This window comes from Girardinichthys multiradiatus, chromosome 1 (genome assembly GCF_021462225.1).
Source record: "Girardinichthys multiradiatus isolate DD_20200921_A chromosome 1, DD_fGirMul_XY1, whole genome shotgun sequence".
NCBI lineage: Eukaryota > Metazoa > Chordata > Actinopteri > Cyprinodontiformes > Goodeidae > Girardinichthys > Girardinichthys multiradiatus.
Window position 1 is genome coordinate 14,335,491 of NC_061794.1, and position 20,991 is coordinate 14,356,481.

Sequence of the window (20,991 nt, forward strand, 5' to 3'; positions counted from 1 at the left end):
CCATGACAGCTGCATCAAGGACTTGGTCACACTCTCCACCACTACGCCACCTGACGTGCCCGAAGATCTCCAGCTATAGGCACAGTGCATGCTTGATCCAATCCTCCCATTTCTTTTAATATGATTTCTGTTATTGTTGTCTGGAGTGTTGTTTTTTTTTTTACTACTGTACTGACAGTTAATCTTTGATCCCTTCATATGAGACTACAGTAAATCTGCTAAAACTATTGTCTTTGATTAGTGTTTTAATACTGTCGGTCATGACTGATGTTTATGTGCTTCAGAACTGAATTACATAACAATTAGGAATCACACAATAGATGTAAAAATGAAGATAGATAGGTCTGCTCCAGAGAAAAGCAGATAATCTTTATGATCAAATCTAACTTTAAGTCGTATGTGGCTAAAAGCTGAGTCCAACAAAAAACTTTGCATTTTCTACATCAGTGCCTAGAGATGAAGTGTAGCCTATATGAGTGATATTTCGTGACTGTGCTAAACGGCTACAAAGATATTATAGAATTCATTCTGTATGAATACTTTTCTAAACATGGGCATCTTTCTGGTACACCTAACCCAGAAACTTTCATAAGATAAGATATTAAAATGATCTTTAACCAAGATTACAAAACCATTAAAAACAAGGAAGAAAAAACACGTCAAGCACATTTTCGCTCTATTGATCCAATCATCACAGAGGGAGGCTTTAGCAGAATACAGTTAAACTGGTTGGCTCACAGGGTAAAGATGTGTAAAACGCCTTAAAATAACACAATTTTGCACAAAAAATATTAAAAATACATATTTCTAGAGAAAATGTATTTAGTGGGACAAAAGAATCCCAAAAAACCTGTTATAGTAAAAGAGGTAGAAAAGTCTCCATAGCTCACCGTTAGAGGCCTGCAGCAGAGAGTGGTGTTGGGACCACAGCTATAGATTACAAATGAAAGGCCAGTAGGAACTTTTCTGGAACTTTCAAAATAAATCGCATTAACCTACTCCCAACATAGCCAGAAACGGGGAATAACAGCGGACTTCACATGACGTCACTGTCCAAATAAAACCCCGCTTTTGCAACAGAATGACCTTTTCCACGCCCGTCCACAGCGGAACTGGACGGAGGGAAACAGCGCGCTAATGTCTCTTTGCTGGCAAATAGACATAACTCATCAAACTGGATCCAAGAGTGTCATACGATCACGTGATCTTATGCACTAAGTTATGTAGGAATTAATTGCTGTTTGTGTATCCGGTTTTCATTCATGAACGGGGGTAATTAAGTTACAAGTGTTGCTTGACTTTTTTCTCTGAGGTCTATTGAAGCAAACTGTGTTCCAGAGAGTTCCCAGCAGAGACCCTGTCTCAACAAAGCCGAGTGGAGCAGTTTTCACGGTCTGAAGGAAGGACAATGGGACCGCATCACCATGGCTACAGCAGTAACATGCAGTTTGGCCTTCTGACAGAGCGAGCCACCCAGTGTTGCCAGGTGTACGATAATTATCGTATTTGTTCGATAATTTTGCTCTCTGTACGACATACGATCAATATTCCTAAAAAAGGCCAAATGTACCATAATTTGACCATTCCGTGAATGTGTAGTTGTAATCAGTTGTCATCAGCCTATTGCCAAAGTCTGTCGGAGTTTTTTTGTGAACCTTGAAGGCATCTGTGTCCAGATTCGGAAACAAATGCTGGAAATTCCAGCCAATCGTGCTTTTCTAAATGTGACCTACGTGTGACGTGATGCGTTGGCCACCCCACAGCTACATAGGTTAGCTGCAGTTAACCCTTTGTTCACTGTGGATGCTTTCCTCAACTTCATCGCCCCGGACAACTTTTCCTCAGCATGGTTCACGTAAGAGGTTGTGTTGGGCAGAGAGAAGTAGTTTAGAATGAAATAATCTAAACATTTTCGTTTTATGACATTTGGTTTTGTTTATGTTGAAAACTTATCTGCTCAGGACATGTGCTCAGTTTATGTGTTCTGTGTTTATTTTTTATTTTTTAAGTTAAGACAAACTTTATTCAAAGGATGATTTTAAACACAGGAGATTCGCAATAACACGCCGTCCACACTTATGCATTTTAACCCTTTTATTAATGGTATTTTAAAGGTATGTGTATGAGTCTGATGATAAGCTATAAGCTTCTTTTGTTAGCTTTAACCGCTAACAGCTAAGAACACGTGCTTGCCTACTAAAGATCATTTACCCAAAAAGGTTGTTAGTTTTCAAGCTAGAAAATAATATTTCCCTAAATATTATTTTACTAAACTTGATAACTAAGTAACACAATTAAGCCCATTTCTCAAAGAATTGGTTCTTATTCAAAATAATATTTCTTTAAATATTATTTTGATAAATAAAGGCAGCTAATAAAACACCGTTGAGAATTGGTCATCCAGAAGGTTGGTTTTATTCAGCAAATCACAAATATTATTTTATTAAAATAATGTTTATCTGATCGTGCATTGTGAATGGTTGTTTAAAAGTATACCAATTATTGCTTAAGTTAGTTCCAAGACTAATTTAGCTTCATTTCCAGATTCTTCAAGATAATCCTCGGTTCTCAAACATAAATAACATTGAATGGTAATGTTGCATCACTCTTTTGGTCATGGTTTTCAACCATCTTTGATCAACTTGTTTAAAATGTACACAGCCCATTAGTCTTCCTTATTGTTTCATTCTGCTTGGTAGTTTAGTTGGATTGTTTTAGCATAGTAAAGGGTTTGTTGATTGAAATATTTTTGACTTTGAGTTGACTTATTTTTGTCAATAAATTCTTGTATTTTAAGAAATTGTGTGAATTCATTCCATGTGTGTTCAGAGTTTTGCTGTTCAATAATGTCAGAGCTTGGCTCATCCCTTTCAATTTTGTCCTAATACCACTGCCTTATTAAGCTGCTATTCACAGGACAATCCTTAACAGACCAAAATATTATCTAATAAAATAATAAAGTATTAATATTTAAATATTAAATAATATATTCATATTCATAATCACAACAGTGGTGTCTTGTGGTGACCAGGTCTCCATAACAACCGCAGTCAATGCCAGCATGTTGTTTGAGGCACATAGCAGGAAAAAAATCCTTTTCTGTCCTACCATCACAAACATATAACATGTAGGGTTTGCTAAACTCTGCTGGGACTTTAACTGGAACTGTGCTCTTTGGTCAGAGGAGTTTAAAAAATAACTTTTCATGAATAAATTCTCCAGGTGGGTCTGGCATGAATGCATGGAAAAGCACCTCATGCCCACTGTAATGTATGGTGAGAGATCTGTGATGCTATGAGACACCTGCTTCTCTCACCATACATTACAGTGGGCATGAGGTGCTTTTCCATGCATTCATGCCAGACCCACCTGGAGAATTTATTCATGAATGCATGGAAAAGCACCTCATGCCCACTGTAATGTATGCTAAGAGATCTGTGATGCTATGAGACACCTGCTTCTCTTCTCATGCAATGGAAGTCTTGCTAAATTGCATGGCATTGTGGACTTACATAGAAATAAAAAGGTTTTTATAAAAATCTGGCAGTAAACTGAAAATGGGTAGTCACAGAGTCTTTCAGCAGGATACAGGTCCAAAACTTTAATAATAGAAATATTTTAGCAGACAAAATGAGATGCCAACAATTGTGCCACTGTGGATGTTGCTAAGAACAATATATATATATATATATATATATTAATATTGGATTTCCTCCCTCTAATGAATATATGCACATATGCATTATTTTTTATTTTTTGTGTTAGTTTCTGCTAGTGTATTAAGGCCTTTTGCACGTCTTTACTTCCGTAGAATTTCTATCAAGGTCTATGATAGAGCCCTCGCTGCGCCCTCCTTGCGCCCTCCATAGCCGGATTGCCAGTGATGTGCAGCGGCCAAGCAGGAGAGAATCGGCAGATTAGAGTTTCCCTCTCATCCCTCCCTCTTTCCCTCCCCCTATCTTTCCCTCCGTCCATCCCTCGTTCCATCCCTCTCTCAGTCTCGCTCTCCCAGCTCAGGATGACAGGCGGCAGTGGCGGTGGATCGGCTCGTTAGTGCGCTCGGACCAGGATATTTCTTTTTTTTATTTCTCAGGTGCGCTCTAATTTGGTGAGCTCCAGGACTCGGAGGATCAGGGGGAGGGGAGGGGGGATTCCATGATGGGGTCCAGCTTATCATCATCACCATCACCCTCGGCAGCAGCGACATCATCATCATCAGCGCCCCTAGACTTTACTTTGTTCTCCGCTGCGCACCAGGAGAGCGCACTGAAATAAAACAATACTTACCTAAAATAAAACTCATCGCCTTCCGACGAGGGAAACTTTTTCTTTTTAATTAGACTCTAAGGGGATTTGGAATGGAGATCCCAACTTTTCTGCTGTCCGGTCTTGCTATGCTCTTCTTCGGAGGGGATATTTTCAGCAGGTGAGACTGCTTTTTACTTCTTGCAGGTGTTCTTGTTGCAACCGAGCGCTCAAGCATTTTTAGAATCATAGACTAATATCAAACCAGACTACCTCTTATCAGACTGTAACGTAATAAAGCACATGGATCCATTATATTTGTTATATAAAATCGCCCAAATCCGTTGTCAATATTGAATCAAAGCACAGTTTAAGAAATTAAACATTTTTTTCTGCTTTGCCTTGGGCACAGCAATCCTATGGTAATATTTAGTCTACATAACGCATATGTCCTTTTTTTAAATGGTGATGAATAGCAGCTGAGTGGGTGGTCTCTGTGTGCAGCAGGTAATAGCAGCACCAGCCTCCCAGGCCTGTTCAGGAGAGGTAAAATATGTTAGATGGTATACCGATATATATACAAGAGGAGGGCTCTGTGTTCATGCATGCTTCAGTAGGGCACCATTTGGATGCTCAGTTTGAGGAGTTAAAGGAAGGAAGATGGTGTTGTGAAATAATAATTAGGACTAGAAGATCATTTTATGCTGAAACTGCAAAGTTTAAACTGCCAACATGGAAATCTGTTGTTGGTTTTCACAAAATTGAATTACCTTCAGTAATCGTTGCTATTCTCCTTAACTGTCTGTCTAAACATAATAAGGTGTTGTAATCCTGTAAAAAAATACCTCTAAGATTATTCCCCATTCATTTAAAAAAATCCCCCCAATGACTTGGTCCTAATCTTCCCCAAGAAACCCAACCATATTAGCCACCTAACACTACTTCTGAGTGCCTCAATTGTAAAAGGACAAAAGGTGACTCTAGCTTTGGCTGAGATGTGGGCCAAACCTCTGCTACTGTCCCTCCTGGCTCTTCCACCAGCAGAGGGAGTAACCACTTCTGTAATTGGGTTTTCCTCCCTACAGCCACCAATGCTGTTGTTATTATTATTTAGCTCTTGATACAGTGCAGCGTTAGCTTTTTTTTGGCACCTCATTATGTGTCACCTCTCTCTTTCTGAGAAACACAAGAACACACATACACACGCTTGCACATATTGCTGTTACGCTTTTGGTAGATGAAAGTTGCAAATGGCTTTGTTTCCTCACTCCATCCCCCACTTGCCTCCCTCTCTCTCGGACCAGAATTACTCAGATCCTTCTTTTAGCTCCTCGTTTGTCTATTTCACTATACATTGCTTAGCTAAGTTATTCCTCACCAGCTTTGGTGTTGTGCAAGTTTCACAGCTTTTCTCTCCAGCTGAGGTATCTTTTATTCTTTGCTATAATGAACACTGCCTTCACCTACCATGCCTTGGAAAAGCATGCATACCCCTTGAACAAGATCCGACTTTGACACATTATGTCCACAGACTTTAATGTGTTTTATTGGAATTTATTAGACAGGCCAACACACAGTAGTGCATTTGTGACAATGAAGGCAAACGATACATAGCCTTTAAAGTGTTTAAAAGTGAAAATTCCGGAAAGTGTTTATGTGCTCTCATATTCAGCCCTCTACACTCTAACACCACTAAATAAAACCCTGTCCAAACAATTGGCTTCGATAGTCATCTAATTAGTGAATACAGTCCTTCTATCTGGAATGTAATCTCAGTAATAATGCAGATGTTCTGTGAAGTCTTCAGAGGTTTGTTAGAGAACATTAGAGTACAAAGTAACATGGTAGGCAGGACAAATTTGTGGAGATGTTAAAAGCAGGGTTAAATTATAAAACAATATCACAACTTTTGAACATTTGACTGAGTAAAGGTAAATCCATCATCTGAAAATGAAGAGAATAACTGTAGACCTACCAAGACATGGCCTTTCCACCTTATCTGATAGGCCAAGCAAGTCTTAATCACAGAAGCAGGAAAGAAGCCCATGGTAACTGGAGAAGCACAGAGCCACAGCTAAGGTGGGAGAAAAAAAGAAATTGTTAAAGGAAAGCCATTTGAAGTCTTGTTTGTAGCTTTCTACAGGTCCTTCTCAAAATATTAGCATATTGTGATAAAGTTCATTATTTTCCATAATGTCATGATAAAAATTTAACATTCATATATTTTAGATTCATTGCACACTAACTGAAATATTTCAGGTCTTTTATTGTCTTAATACGGATGATTTTGGCATACAGCTCATGAAAACCCAAAATTCCTATCTCACAAAATTAACATATTTAATCCGACCAATAAAAGAAAAGTGTTTTTAATACAAAAAACGTCAACCTTCAAATAATCATGTACAGTTATGCACTCAATACTTGGTCGGAAATCCTCTGGCAGAAATGACTGCTTCAATGCGGCGTGGCATGGAGGCAATCAGCCTGTGGCACTGCTGAGGTCTTAAGGAGGCCCAGGATGCTTCGATAGCGGCCTTTAGCTCATCCAGAGTGTTGGGTCTTGAGTCTCTCAACGTTCTCTTCACAATATCCCACAGATTCTCTATGGGGTTCAGGTCAGGAGAGTTGGCAGGCCAATTGAGCACAGTGATACCATGGTCAGTAAACCATTTACCAGTGGTTTTGGCACTGTGAGCAGGTGCCAGGTCGTGCTGAAAAATGAAATCTTCATCTCCATAAAGCTTTTCAGCAGATGGAAGCATGAAGTGCTCCAAAATCTCCTGATATCTAGCTACATTGACCCTGCCCTTGATAAAACACAGTGGACCAACACCAGCAGCTGACACGGCACCCCAGACCATCACTGACTGTGGGTACTTGACACTGGACTTCTGGCATTTTGGCATTTCCTTCTCCCCAATCTTCCTCCAGACTCTGGCACCTTGATTTCCGAATGACATGCAGAATTTGCTTTCATCCGAAAAAAGTACTTTGGACCACTGAGCAACAGTCCAGTGCTGCTTCTCTGTAGCCCGGGTCAGGCGCTTCTGCCGCTGTTTCTGGTTCAAAAGTGGCTTGACCTGGGGAATGCGGCAGCTGTAGCCCATTTCCTGCACACACCTGTGCACGGTGGCTCTGGATGTTTCTACTCCAGACTCAGTCCACTGCTTCCGCAGGTCCCCCAAGGTCTGGAATCGGCCCTTCTCCACAATCTTCCTCAGGGTCCGGTCACCTCTTCTCGTTGTGCAGCGTTTTCTGCCACACTTTTTCCTTCCCACAGACTTCCCACTGAGGTGCCTTGATACAGCACTCTGGGAACAGCCTATTCGTTCAGAAATTTCTTTCTGTGTCTTACCTTCTAGCTTGAGGGTTTCAATAGTGGCCTTCTGGACAGCAGTCAGGTCAGCAGTCTTACCCATGATTGGGGTTTTGAATGACGAACCAGGCTGGGAGTTTTAAAGGCCTCAGGAATCTTTTGCAGGTGTTTAGAGTTAACTCGTTGATTCAGATGATTAGGTTCATAGCTCGTTTAGAGACCCTTTTAATGATATGCTAATTTTGTGAGATAGGAATTTCGGGTTTTCATGAGCTCTATGCCAAAATCATCCGTATTAAGACAATAAAAGACCTGAAATATTTCAGTTAGTGTGCAATGAATCTAAAATATATGAATGTTAAATTTTCATCATGACATTATGGAAAATAATGAACTTTATCACAATATGCTAATATTTTGAGAAGGACCTGTATAAGCCTTGTAGGGGACACAACATGCATTTGAAAGAAGGTGGTCTGGTCAGATGAGAGCAAAATTGAATCTTTTAGCCTACATGCAACTTGTTATGTGTGGCAGAAAACACTGCAAACTGTCCTTTTACAGTGGAACATGGTAGTGGCAGCATCATGCCATGGGAAGCTTTTTTCATCAGGAACAGAGCAGCTGGTTAAAATTGATGGGAAGATAGATGAGATTAAAAAAAGAACAATGCTGGAAGAAAAACCTGTAAGATGCTGCAGAAGACTTGGGACTGGGACAACCTCTGAGTGAGGTTGAGCTACTTTGCAAAGAAGAAGAGGCAAATATTTCAGTCTCTTGATGTGCAAAGCTGAAAATGTAATGTTTTGACTCGGGGCGGCTAAGTAAAAATGCAAACCACACTTTTCAGACTTTTATCTGTGAAACATTTTTAAAACCACCTCCTCTTTGTCCCACTTCAAAAATGTGCACTACTTTGTGTTTGTCGTTTGGATAAAATCTCTGCACAGGAAGAGAACCACTTCCTTTCCCTGTTTTCATTCAACCTTCACGTACATAAACTATTTTGTTAACAAAATTTGTTAACAAATTCCATAGGACTTCAGCTACACACAGGCTGGTAATCCAGAGAACACTTTGGAAACACAGAAACGTCTGGTGGTTACTCGCTTCTCCAGATGAACTCAATAACAGTCTGCACAGTGGATTTGTGTTGCTCTACATGGGAAATATTTAGCTAACCCTACAGATATACTCACACTGGGAATTTAGCCAGAGAAAAGGCAGATGAAAAGAAAACTACACAGAGCTGATTTCAGTCACACATAAAGTCTTCCTAAAATGATATTTCTTTTCTTTCAAACTTCAACAAGCATAAGCTGAACTGACTTGTTAATAGCAGTGCATGGGCAGCCATTACTAATTTAATAACATATATTTTCTCTTATTCTCACATATCAGTTTATCATTAAACAGGCATTGGTGGATTTTATTGATTTTTTTCATTAATTATTACTTAAAGATTTGGTTGGTGGACACGGACATCTAGGTTCTTTTAGGAGTTTCTCTAAGGCTTTCATTTGAAGTATTAGTTCAAAGTGTTGAGTCTGCACTGATTGCAGCTGATCTGGTCACACACACACAACCTGAGCGATGAATCCAAATTTTAACCAGCACAGACTTTCACCCCAGGAAAGTGTTATGAAAGATTTGCAGGTTGTGTTGCTTAATGAATGCATTCATTCCCTTCTGACATCCGCATTACCAAATTACGCTTTGTTCCACTCACAGATGAAAGTTGTTGATAATGAATCGGGTTTAGGAGAGACTTGTTTATTTTCTGAGTGTGGTCACAGCCAACTGTCTGAAAATAGAAAGAACCAAGAGCTAAATTAAACCCACAGAAGTATGGTTTGATCACCACTATTAGAGTGCTGAAGGGAACAGTGTAAGACGTTAACAGATATTCATCATGGGCATGACAATCATGCTGATTCAGAGCTTGTAAAGAACCATTTGAATGAATCTTTTTTTCAGGGCGGAATGGTTAAACACCAAAAATTAAACATGATTAGGTACACAAGATGGATTTTACTGCAGATTTTCTAATCCACACAGAGTCAAAATTATAGAGGCAAATAGATGTCAAATAGATGTATAGCCCTCACTAACATTTTAACAAATGTCCTTTGGCTTGTTGCAGAGAAACCAACCTGTTTTTCACAAAGTCTTTCTGGGCTGTTTCCTGTTGGAAAACCAAACTGTGCCCAAGTTTTAACTGTTTAACTGCTGATTTGAGCTCAAGCTCTCCTTGTTCGTGACAAATTATGGGTGAATGTAAAATGGCTAATTATGGATCCAACATAATGATGAAACAAGAACAGCTTTGATGTAAGACACTGTGACACACTTGAAAAGAACTAAATTAGTCTATACTTCTATTTACTCCATTTGTGACATAACATTGCAATATATAGAGATTATACTATAAATACTGTCAAATGTTGGTTTATTTATTTCTATTATTTTATTTTCCCTAGCTTAAGACAATTAATCACTTAATTATTTTTCACTAATATTGTGCAATGCAGCAGTACTAATGACAGCAAACAGACCCTCAGCATCATGCTGCTACCACCATCCTGCCACTACCGTACAGTTGGTATATTGTGCTTAGCTTAAAAAGCTTTACCTTGATTCTGCCAAACATCCCTTTTGTCATTGTGACCAAAAACTCAATATTTGGTTCCCTTGACCATAAAACCTTTCTCCACAAGACATTTGGCTCGCTGCAAATTTCAGGCAAGCCTGAAAGAGTCAGATTTGGAGCAGGGGCTTCTTTCCTGATCAGCACCCTATGGATGTTAGACTGGTTTCACTTTAAACAGTACTACTCCTATTACAGCATCTGCCAGTATATCATAATCTGGGCCTTGGTGATTCCTTGCTCATTCCTTTCCTCTGGGGGTGACAGTTTGGGTCAGATGGTTGGAACGTGGAGACAACCAGACATTTCAGTGGAACAATGACCCCAAACACACCAAACTGGTTTTGGAATGGGAAAAGAGGGCAAACATGAAGCTTCTGGAATGATTCGACCCTCAACAATATAGGAAAATCTATGGACTATTCTTAAAAGCCATGTCTGTGTTACTGTATATGATCATCCTAATTTGGAAAAAAAAAATGTTTCAATGCCTCACTGAAGATGCAAAATTAATATGCCCTTCTTACCGATGATGACTATAGGTGCTCTTGTCACCAGCACTGTAGCTTCAAAACCTTCAGATGTTAGATCTTTACCAATTACCCAAAGGGTGTTAATTCAAGTTTCAATCCAAAGACAGCAAGCAGCAGCAAGACAAGTGTTTTGTTTTCATTCACATGCACAAACTGTACAAAATCTGCCAGATATGATTCCAGAAGCTTTTATCCCAGCCTTTTAGTTTTGATCAACCCGGTCTGTCACACTCGTCCTTTAAACGTGCACCTGGGTGACTCCTCTGTCACAGCTAATCCACACGAGAGGCTGAGTCAGCAGATAAATCCCTGCCACCATACTAATGAGTACACTTCCCAATAGCACAGGGATTTGATCGTGTTGCTCTGACTGCATGAACTTCTACAAAGCTTGATCTCTGTGATGGCTTCGGGGTAAATTGGTACAACCCCGTCTCAGTGCCTCCACTAAAATCTCCCGCTCGATCGAAGCTTACGCATCACGCTTAAAATGGTAAATAGTTTATGGCAGTAATTTGTTTGTGTGCACTGGTGGATTCTGGATGTATGGTTAATTATTTTGTTTGGCATAGTACAAAATGCACAAAATATTCTCCTTTAGTTCTCTTTTATGTCATTAAAAAGGAAATGAATTTGCATAGTGAAAATATCTAAATGTGACAACATCCAACGGTTTTGATTTCACCATAAATATCCCTGCAGGGTTGATTTCCTGTAAACTTAGTTTTAAATGTTTAAAAAATCTGTATCAGTGTATTATAATCCAGACCACATTTGACCAGACCATGGTGTGGGTTTTCGTGCTCGTCTTCAACATAGGTCATCCTAATTTAAAGGAAAAGCATGAAAATATATCTTTTTTGTGCTTTCATAAATACGGTAAAGACTTCATGAATTTAAAAGTGTGTTTTAAAATTAGTTTTGTGTAGAACAATTTAGGTCAAGGCTGACCTAATTTCTTTAGATTCTGAATTTGAGATGTTCAAATGTAGCTCAGGTTTTTATAATATCTGTAAAATATGCCTTTAATTTGTCACCCAATAGGATGTTGCTAACCTGACGATGTGTAAACTGCTATGCTTTCAGGGTCCCAGGCATGTAGGGGGCCCTAAGCAGTTGCAAAGTTCAACTGTAACTTGGGCCAGCTCTGACAGCAGCTTGTTTCTTTCTTTCTTTCTATCCATCTATCCATCCATCCATCCATCCATCCATCCATCCATCCATCCATCCATCCATTGTCTATATTTGCTTATCCATGCAAGGTCAGGGGAGCTGGTACTTATAACCAACAGTCATTGGGTAAAAGCCCTGCACAGGTCACCAGTCAATCACAGGGAGCTTGTTATTGGAGCAGTTATTAAAGGGAATGTTTTAGGACGTTTGAACAAGGGGGCTTTGGGAGAAAATAAATCCTGATTTTGTATTTTTGACTATTATTGGGAAAACATTTTAGTATTTCTCAGATGACATCAAATTTGAGCCAATGCAACTGAAAAGAGTAATAGGTCTAGACCAGTGGTCAGCAACCATTTCAATATAAAGAGACATTTTTGCCCTTGCTTCTAGTAAATAAAATTCTCTAAAGCTGTAAAACCCTTCAAAAAATTATCAAGCTTAATGGATAATTACTGTAGAAAATGTATAGGATTTATTGTTAAATTATAGAACCAGAGTTGTATTTCTATTTTGGGGTTGTAGAACAATGACATTTTTACTGTTTATATAGGCAGAACTGCTGTTAAGACTTTGCTCTTATTATGTAAAATTTATTTTATTTTACTTATTTTTTATTTATTTTTTATTTTATGTCCATTTAAATCCCAGATTCAAGTCAAACAATGTTGTTTATGATGTTTTAGTTTAACATCAAAATTGCAATTAACTGATTTGATTAAAGCAAAACAAATTTTATTGAATGGAAAATTACATGTTTATGGAAAATCTTGTTTTGTGCAGGAAACCACATAGAAAATCCTGCATAATCTTTGACCAGTTATTAGTAGAAATTATTAAGGGCCCAAAAATCAACACGTGCCTCTGTATTAGCTTGTTGCAGACCTCTGGTATAGATTGTATAAGAGGGAAGAGGAAACAATTAAGAGAAGAATATTTTATTAATGGGTCCTGAGGATATGGATCATCCATTGTACCTGTCAGAATGAAACTCCAGGAAGGACGGCCATCTGCACTAAGCAGCTGTGGGGTGAAAGGGAAAGGACACAAACAAACACCGATTCATCAGGCCAGAAATACCAGCTATGGGAAAAGAAGAAGAAAAACTTGACGTCCACTACAGCATTTACAGAAAATCTCCTAAAATTAGACTGCAGTTGTATTTATTTTCTCAATAGTTTGCTGAAAAAATTACACATTTTCAGTTGCTACACTGAAGAGGTCAGCCAATCTCTGGGCAAGAGATTGTCACTCATTAATTACTGCAAAACAGCAAAGGGGAAAGCAAACTGAGTAAATATAAGGCTGAGAGGACCCAAGTAGAATCATAACAGCTTGGATCATACGAGGCTTAACTCAAAGAATCTTCGTTTCCAAACTGCTGTGTTAGGGTGGTTGACATAAAGTCCACAGCATGTAGGTAACATTTAAAGGGTTTGATTTCTTTGAAAACAAGCTTAGAGTGAATGTTGCTCGTGAACAACATATCCTAAGCCTTGTTGCAGACTCTCAATATGATTTAGATATGTAGTATTACTCGACCATTCTGAAAGGGAAATATGCTACGATCTGAATAGTTGCAGCTCTGGTTGTATGTCTAGGGTTGTTGTTCTGCCGGAAGGTGAACCTCTCTCATAATCTCCCGTGTCCGGAATTAACTCCGTCCATCTTCCCAACAACTCTGATCAGATTCTTAGTCCCTACTGAAGAAAAGCATCCCCACAGCGTGATACTGCCACAACCATATTCCACAGCACTCCCTCCTTTCACCTCACAGTCATGCCCTTCTTTGTGTTGGTCTATCATATTTCACAGTTCAAGAAGTATGAATATTTTGGAAAGGCACTTTCTCTTGTAAATGAGTCACGCACATACAGGGGTTAGACAATGAAACTGAAACACCTGTCATTTTAGTGTGGGAGGTTTCATGGCTAAATTGGACCAGCCTGGTAGTCAGTCTTCATTGATTGCACATTGCACCAATAAGAGCAGAGTGTGAAGGTTCAATTAACAGGGTAAGAGCACAGTTTTGCTCAAAATATTGAAATGCACACAACATTATGGGGCATATTCCAGAGTTCAAAAGAGGACAAATTGTTGGTGCACGTCTTGCTGTCGCATCTGTGACCAAGACAGCAAGTCTTTGTGATGTATCAAGAGCCACGGTATCCAGGGTAATGTCAGCATACCACCAAGAAGGACAAACCACATCCAACAGGATTAACTGTGGACGCAAGAGGAAGCTGTCTGAAAGGGATGTTTGGGTGCTAACCCGGATTGTATCCAAAAAACATAAAACCACGGCTGCCCAAATCACGGCAGAATTAAATGTGCACCTCAACTCCACTGTTTCCACCAGAACTGTCCGTCGGGAGCTCCACAGGGTCAATATACACGGCCGGGCTGCTATAGCCAAACCTTTGGTCACTCATGCCAATGCCAAACGTCGGTTTCAATGGTGCAAGGAGCGCAAATCTTGGGCTGTGGACTATGTGAAACATGTATTGTTCTCTGATGAGTCCACCTTTACTGTTTTCCCCACATCTAGGAGAGTTACGGTGTGGAGAAGTCCCAAAGAAGCGTACCACCCAGACTGTTGCATGCCCAGAGTGAAGCATGGGGGTGGATCAGTGATGGTTTAGGCTGCCATATCATGGCATTCCCTTGGCCCAATACTTGTGCTAGATGGGCGCGTCACTGCCAAGGACTACCGAACCATTCTTGAGGACCATGTGCATCCAATGGTTCAAACATTGTATCCTGAAGGCGCTGCCGTGTATCAGGATGACAATGCACCAATACACACAGCAAGATTGGTGAAAGAGTGGTTTGATGAACATGAAAGTGAAGTTGAACATCTCCCATGGCCTGCACAGTCACCAGATCTAAATATTATTGAGCCACTTTGGGGTGTTTTGGAGGAGCGAGTCAGGAAACATTTTCCTCCACCAGTATCACGTAGTGACCTGGCCACTATCCTGTAAGAAGAATGGCTTAAAATCCCTCTGACCACTGTGCAGGACTTGTATATGTCATTCCCAAGACGAATTGACGCTGTATTGGCCGCAAAAGGAGGCCCTACACCATACTAATAAATTATTGTGGTCTAAAACCAGGTGTTTCAGTTTCATTGTCCAACCCCTGTATGTTGCAGTGTTTTCTCTTCAATGTAGTTCCCTAGGAAATAACCTGTTTGGCAGTTTCCAGACATGTTTAGATCAATGTTAATGGCTCAGATTGCAATGATTTGTACTTTTCTATCTAAAGCCTTTTCACATATTCAGATTTTCAAAACCATTTAGTAATTTCTTTGCTGTTACAAGCTACTTTGTGCCAGTCTATAACACAAAAACATTTGATGCTGTAACATGAGAAAGTTGTGTAAAGTCCCTCCAGCGTCATGTGGGTCTATTTTGGGGTTTGCTCTGAGTGGGATGTTCCTGTAATACCTCCAAAGGGAGACTCCCAGGACACATTAGGATCAGATGCCCGAGCCATCTCCACTGGCTCGTTTTAGTGCAGAGGATCAGCTGGATGACTGAGTTCCTTGCCCTGTAACAAAATAGAAATCCTGTGGTTCCCAAACCAGACACCCTTCTCTCAACATATGCCTCAAGATCCTGTCCATGAACACCACAAACAGGATTGGGGACAAGGAGCCTAGTATGGTGGAATGAAACCTGCACTGGGAGACAGGTTGACTTTGTGCATAGAATGTGCTCTTGATTTGGTTATAAAAGACCCTGTACTCAAGCAACAACCACACAAGGTGCTTCGGGGAAGACCGTTGTGAGCCTTCTTTAACATTTTGACCACCATCCCAGTCTGCCACCCCACCGTTGTTGCCCCAGTCTTCCATGCACACAAAAAGAGACTTCTCAACCGTTACACCCCCACAGAATCTAGAGCTTTTACCATCACAGGGCAAATTGTTCCAAAAACTAAATTGTGACACCTGGAAGCTCTATCTTCTGATGGAAGGATCCAAGGGTCCATAGGTAGGTGACCTTGTGTTGCTTTTTCAAGCTGTGCCCAGCCAACCCCCAAAAGCCAGGCTCGGCCACTATTTGCTCACCTTCAAGATACCAACCTACCCTCCTGACCTGACAAAAAAAACCACAAGCAAAAACCCAATACAGCATTCCAGGAGAGGAATGTCATACCCGGAGTGAAGCGTGGAGGTACAAGTATTATAGTATGGAGGTCCTTTGTGGCATCAGGTCACGATCTTAGAATTCACCATGAATTCTACCATGTGTCTGAAGGTGCCTTGGGAAAATATGACACCATCTGTAAAAAAATCAAGCTAAAGCAGAACTGGACACTGCACCATCACAATGACAAAAACATACGAGTGAATCCAAATGGAAAGTTTTGGGATCTTGATCTCATTGAGATGCTGTGGGTGAGTTGTAATGGGCTGAACATGCAAGAAACCCCTCAGACGTTTCACAGGTTAAAGTGAGGAGTGGGGCAAACTTTCCTCAGACCGATGTCAGAGACTGGTAGATGGTTACAAGATTTTTCTCAGTTACACAATGGATTTTGATTGATATCTTTTGTTTGATGAGTAAAATAATGTTAAACTTTGATCTTCATCTGCAAAAATCACTTTGTTTTAGAGATAGAAATAAAGATTATACATCAAGATGAACATTTCTCAGTAAAAAACTAAATATTTAATGGGGTGCCCTAATTTCTTTTATGAGTATGTACATGCATTATGTTAGTAAAAAGTCCACAATAAATACATTTTAAACGTTTATTGTTTCCCACAGTAAATTGTGATTCTACTGCAGTGCAAGAAGCTGCTGTATATACTGTTTCCTTTTAAATATGTTGTGATAGGACTGTATTAATTTGATTTTGATGCTTCTCATCTTTGACTTGTGCCAGTAAAACTAAAGAATGAGTTCCCCTCAAGGGGGCTGATGCTCCTCTCGTGTTAAGGTAACTGGTAGTGCTAGTATATAAAAGTAATTAGGCCACCAGTGCGTGAGGCACATTACGTTCCCAAGTAGACTCCATAAATTTGAGCGAGGCTGCCGCTCTATGCGCCTTGCAACTCCCCCACAACTCCCATCTGTTTAATGTTAGCTCATACACAGATCAAGACTGGAGAGACACTGAAGGAAAATAAAATAAAAAAGCAGCGAGAGCATCTGCAACCAAAAATTTTCCACTATTTGAAGCTGAAAGTGGAGAGGTTCAAGTATTTAGTAGGCCCAGAAGCAATCACATTTGCAACTTGTGCATGTCTCATGACAGAATACACTGAAGTTTCATTTTCCCGAAGCTGAAAACTTTACACTTTTTTCTCACCCAACACCACAACAGTATGAGAATTTGAGAGAGAATCCTTTAATTAAAGCAATATTATTTATTGTTTTTTTCAATTTCAATAAATAGCTCATTTCTCTTTATCTATAACAATATAATTTCTCAGCCTGTAATGACCAGCCATGGAGCAACCACCAATCTTTGAAATAGACCAACATACATTACATAACAAATACAAAGTTCAATATATTTTATTGGGATATTTTGTGAAAGAATTAGGCAAAACAGTGAATATTCACAGAGTAGAAAGAAAATTCTACATGTTTTTCAAAATATTTCAAAAATAAAATCTAATTAATTTGTATTTAGTGTGATACCCCTAAATAAAATTCAGAGCAACCTCCTAAGCTTTCAAGAGTTTCATGGCATGTCTGAAGGAGCTGCAGAGATCCACAGCTTAGGTAGGAAATGTATTGACCTAATTATTACTCGTGCACTCCACAAATCTGGGCTTTAAAGAAGAGTAGTGAGAATAAAGCCATTTTGAAAAAAAAAAAAAAAGGCCACAAGAAGTCCCTTTTATTGCTTGCCAGATGCATAAGGGACATGGTCAACATTAAAGATAGTGATCTGTTCAGATGAGATGAAAAGTGAACTTTCTGGCCTCCATACCAAAAGCTGTGTGGCAGAAAGCTAATGTGGCACCTCAACCTGAACACACCATCCCCACGTTGAAGCATGGCGTTGGCAGCATCATACTGTTAGAATGGTCTTCTTCAGCAAGGACAGAGAGGCTGTTTAAAGTTGGTGGGAAAATGGATGGAATTAAATAGACAACACGACACCGTCACTAAATGTACAGCCAGAGCTACAACAGAAGTTCTATATCAAAAGCATAGTCTTGTGAAAATGTAGAAAAACTTGTTCAAAAAACAATCTTCAAAAAGGAAAAATGGGAAAAGATTTCAGTCTCTAGATGTACAAAGCTGGTGTCAACACACCCTGAAAGAACTGCAGCTGTAATTGCAAGGAAAGATGGTTCTTCAAAATATTCCCTCAGGGAGCCAGAATATCAATGCATGCCACACTTTTCATATTTATTTTAATTTTTATTGTTTAAAGGAAACATGTAAAATGTTCCTTTCATGTCCCAATTATGCGCTCCTTTGCACTGTCTGTCATCTCTTTTTCTAAACACTGTACTTAGTAGTTTTAATAGTTGATGGGCAAGTTCAGTAAATTGAGTTACAATAAATATAATTTGTCTCTCACAGGCACACAGTTTCTACCCCCCTGTTCTAGAGAGAGTTGTTTGACCTTGGCGTACAGTAAATTTCTTCAAGAAAAAGCTTTTTATTTCCCGATTTAGAAACAACCAATTAAAACAAAACAAAACAAAAAAAAAAATCCAGAAGCCATAGTGATTAATTAGCTTGCGAGTGCTCTCGTTTGTAGTCTGATTGCCAGACTATAAATACATCTGGCACTACAGAATGAATCCTCAGAGAAAAATCTTAATGACAAAGCAAAAATATTGGATTTTTCACTGTGTTTCACAGTGTATTGTTTTTACTTTTTTTGTTTTACTGCTATAGCTAGATTCCCATATCTCTGTGCTTTAATATCAGGCTTCTCTCATCTTTCACCAGTAATGTCCAACCCTATTTTAAAGGTCACCAAATGGCTTTTCATTGTTTGTTAATAACATCACCTTTGATAAAGCGCCCCCTGTGGGGTCTATTTTCAAGACAATGCCAGGACTGGGTTTTGTGATTTATTAAACAGGTTTCTAGGATTTCCTTCTTTCACCTCCGGAACATTGCCAAAATTAGAAATATCCTATCCAGGAGTGACGTTGAAAAACTAGTCCATGCATTTGTTACTTCAAAGCTGGACTATTGCAATTCTTTACTATCAGGATGTCCACAAAATGCAGTTAAAAGCCTTCAGCTGATTCAGAATGCTGCAGCAAGAGTTCTGATGAAAATTAAAAAGAGAGATCATATTTCTCCTATTTTAGCTTCATTGGTTCCTTGTTAAATCCAGAATAAAATTTAAAATTCTCCTCCTCACATATAAAGCCCTTAATGATCTAGCTCCATCATACATCAGAGATCTGATTGTTCCATATGTTCCTAACAGGGCACTTCGTTCTCAGACTGCAGGTTTACTGGTGGTTCCTAGAGTCTCTAGAATTAGAATGGGAGGCAGATCCTTTAGTTATCAGGCTCCTCTCCTGTGGAACCAGCTCCCAGTTTTAGTTGGTGAGGCAGACACCCTGTCTACTTTTAAGGCTAGGCTTAAAACTTTCCTTTTTCAAAAAGCTTATAGTTAGAGTGGCTTAGGTTATCCTGAGCTAGGGCTGTAGTTATGCTGCTATAGGCTTATGCTGCTGGAGGACATAATGACCACTTTCACTCTCTTCGCTACATTCTCATACTGCTCTCCAATTTTGCATTATTTGCTGTTATTTCAGCTTTTAACCTTGTTCTCTCTTTTCTCTTCCTAGAAGCTACACCTGGCCTCACTCTGTGTCTACCTGTGTCAACTTTCTAGAGAGGGGCATTGTCCAAGCTTCTGCTGGCAACAACTTAATGCTCACCCTCTACCGATGATCCACATGCCCCTGTCTTTCAGTGTTTAACCCTTTCTCTCTCCTAGACATGGCAATTGACTAAGGTTTTATTGTAACTAGTATATGTCCTCTCTTTCAGACTCTAACCTTGAAAACTGGCTAAGAGTTTATCTGTTCTTTCTTTCTAGATGAAACGACTAAAGGAGCTACATTCATTAACATTTACTTTTTCTTCCCATAGAAAGTACTCCTGGATCAGTGCTTCTGTGTTCTTTTTGTGTCTCTGCTCTGTTTTCTCTAACCTCCAGTCAGTCGTGGCAGATGGCCGCTCACACTGAGCCTGGTTCTGCTGGAGGTTTCTTCCTGTTAAAAGGGAGTTTTTCCTCTCCACTGTCGCTTCATGCATGCTCAGTATGAGGGATTGCTGGAAAGTCAACGCCAGTGACTGTCCACTGTCTCTACATGCTCATCTGGGAGGAATGAATGCTACAAATCTCTGACTCGATGCAATCTGCTGGGTTTCCTTAGAGAGAAAAACGTTTTATCCAGTTTGAATAAATAATCTGACTGCACTGTTCAATGATTAGGATTAATTGGAATGTATGTACCTGGCTTTTATGAAGTGCCTTGAGACGACATGTGTTGTGAATTGGCGCTATATAAATAAACTGAATTGAATTGAATTAAATTAAATGTCAGGAAAGCTTGCATTCACTCTGTTCATTTAGTACACAACTGCTGGCTGTTTGCGTCATGAATGCAGAAATGTGTGTAAAATGTGATTCTTCAGCTTAGTGTTTATGTAAGTAATACCAGTTCTGCTGTCAGGCAGAGTGTGGCATTAAATTCCTTTCTCAGTCTTTTGGAGTACAAACCTGCCTCCTAGTGGTTTTGAGCTGTGAAATTGAAATACAGAGGCTGTGGCTGGAAGCTCTTTGTCCTGTGTGGTTATATGGGCCTAAACCATATGGAAGTTTTTATTTCACCTTTAGTTCATTTCTGGCTCATTTGCAGAGCAAAAAAAGGTGTGGGGCACTGCTTGTGTTAATGTCCAGGTGTGTGGCATCTGATAGCTACAGTATCTGCAGCAGTTTCGTAATGGACATGTATGCAGTGAAAAAAAAAAAAAACCCAAACACCATTATAACATGCAAGTTAGGCTTTAATGAAAGGGGCTTTCAAATAGAATTACATATTTTTTTACAGGGTGCATCTGTTC

General features: G+C 39.5%; 1 protein-coding gene across 1 annotated transcript in view; it reads left to right on the top strand.

Annotated features, from left to right (window-relative positions):
- The first annotated feature begins 3,949 nt into the window (after window positions 1-3,949).
- Window positions 3,950-20,991, top strand: part of gabrd (gamma-aminobutyric acid type A receptor subunit delta) — a 37,763-nt gene continuing 20,721 nt past the window's right edge. Inside the window, exon 1 of the mRNA XM_047372803.1 lies at window positions 3,950-4,426. Within this exon, the coding sequence (XP_047228759.1) occupies window positions 4,359-4,426 (68 nt within the window). The 5' untranslated portion in view covers window positions 3,950-4,358. The remainder of the gene's footprint in view (window positions 4,427-20,991) is intronic.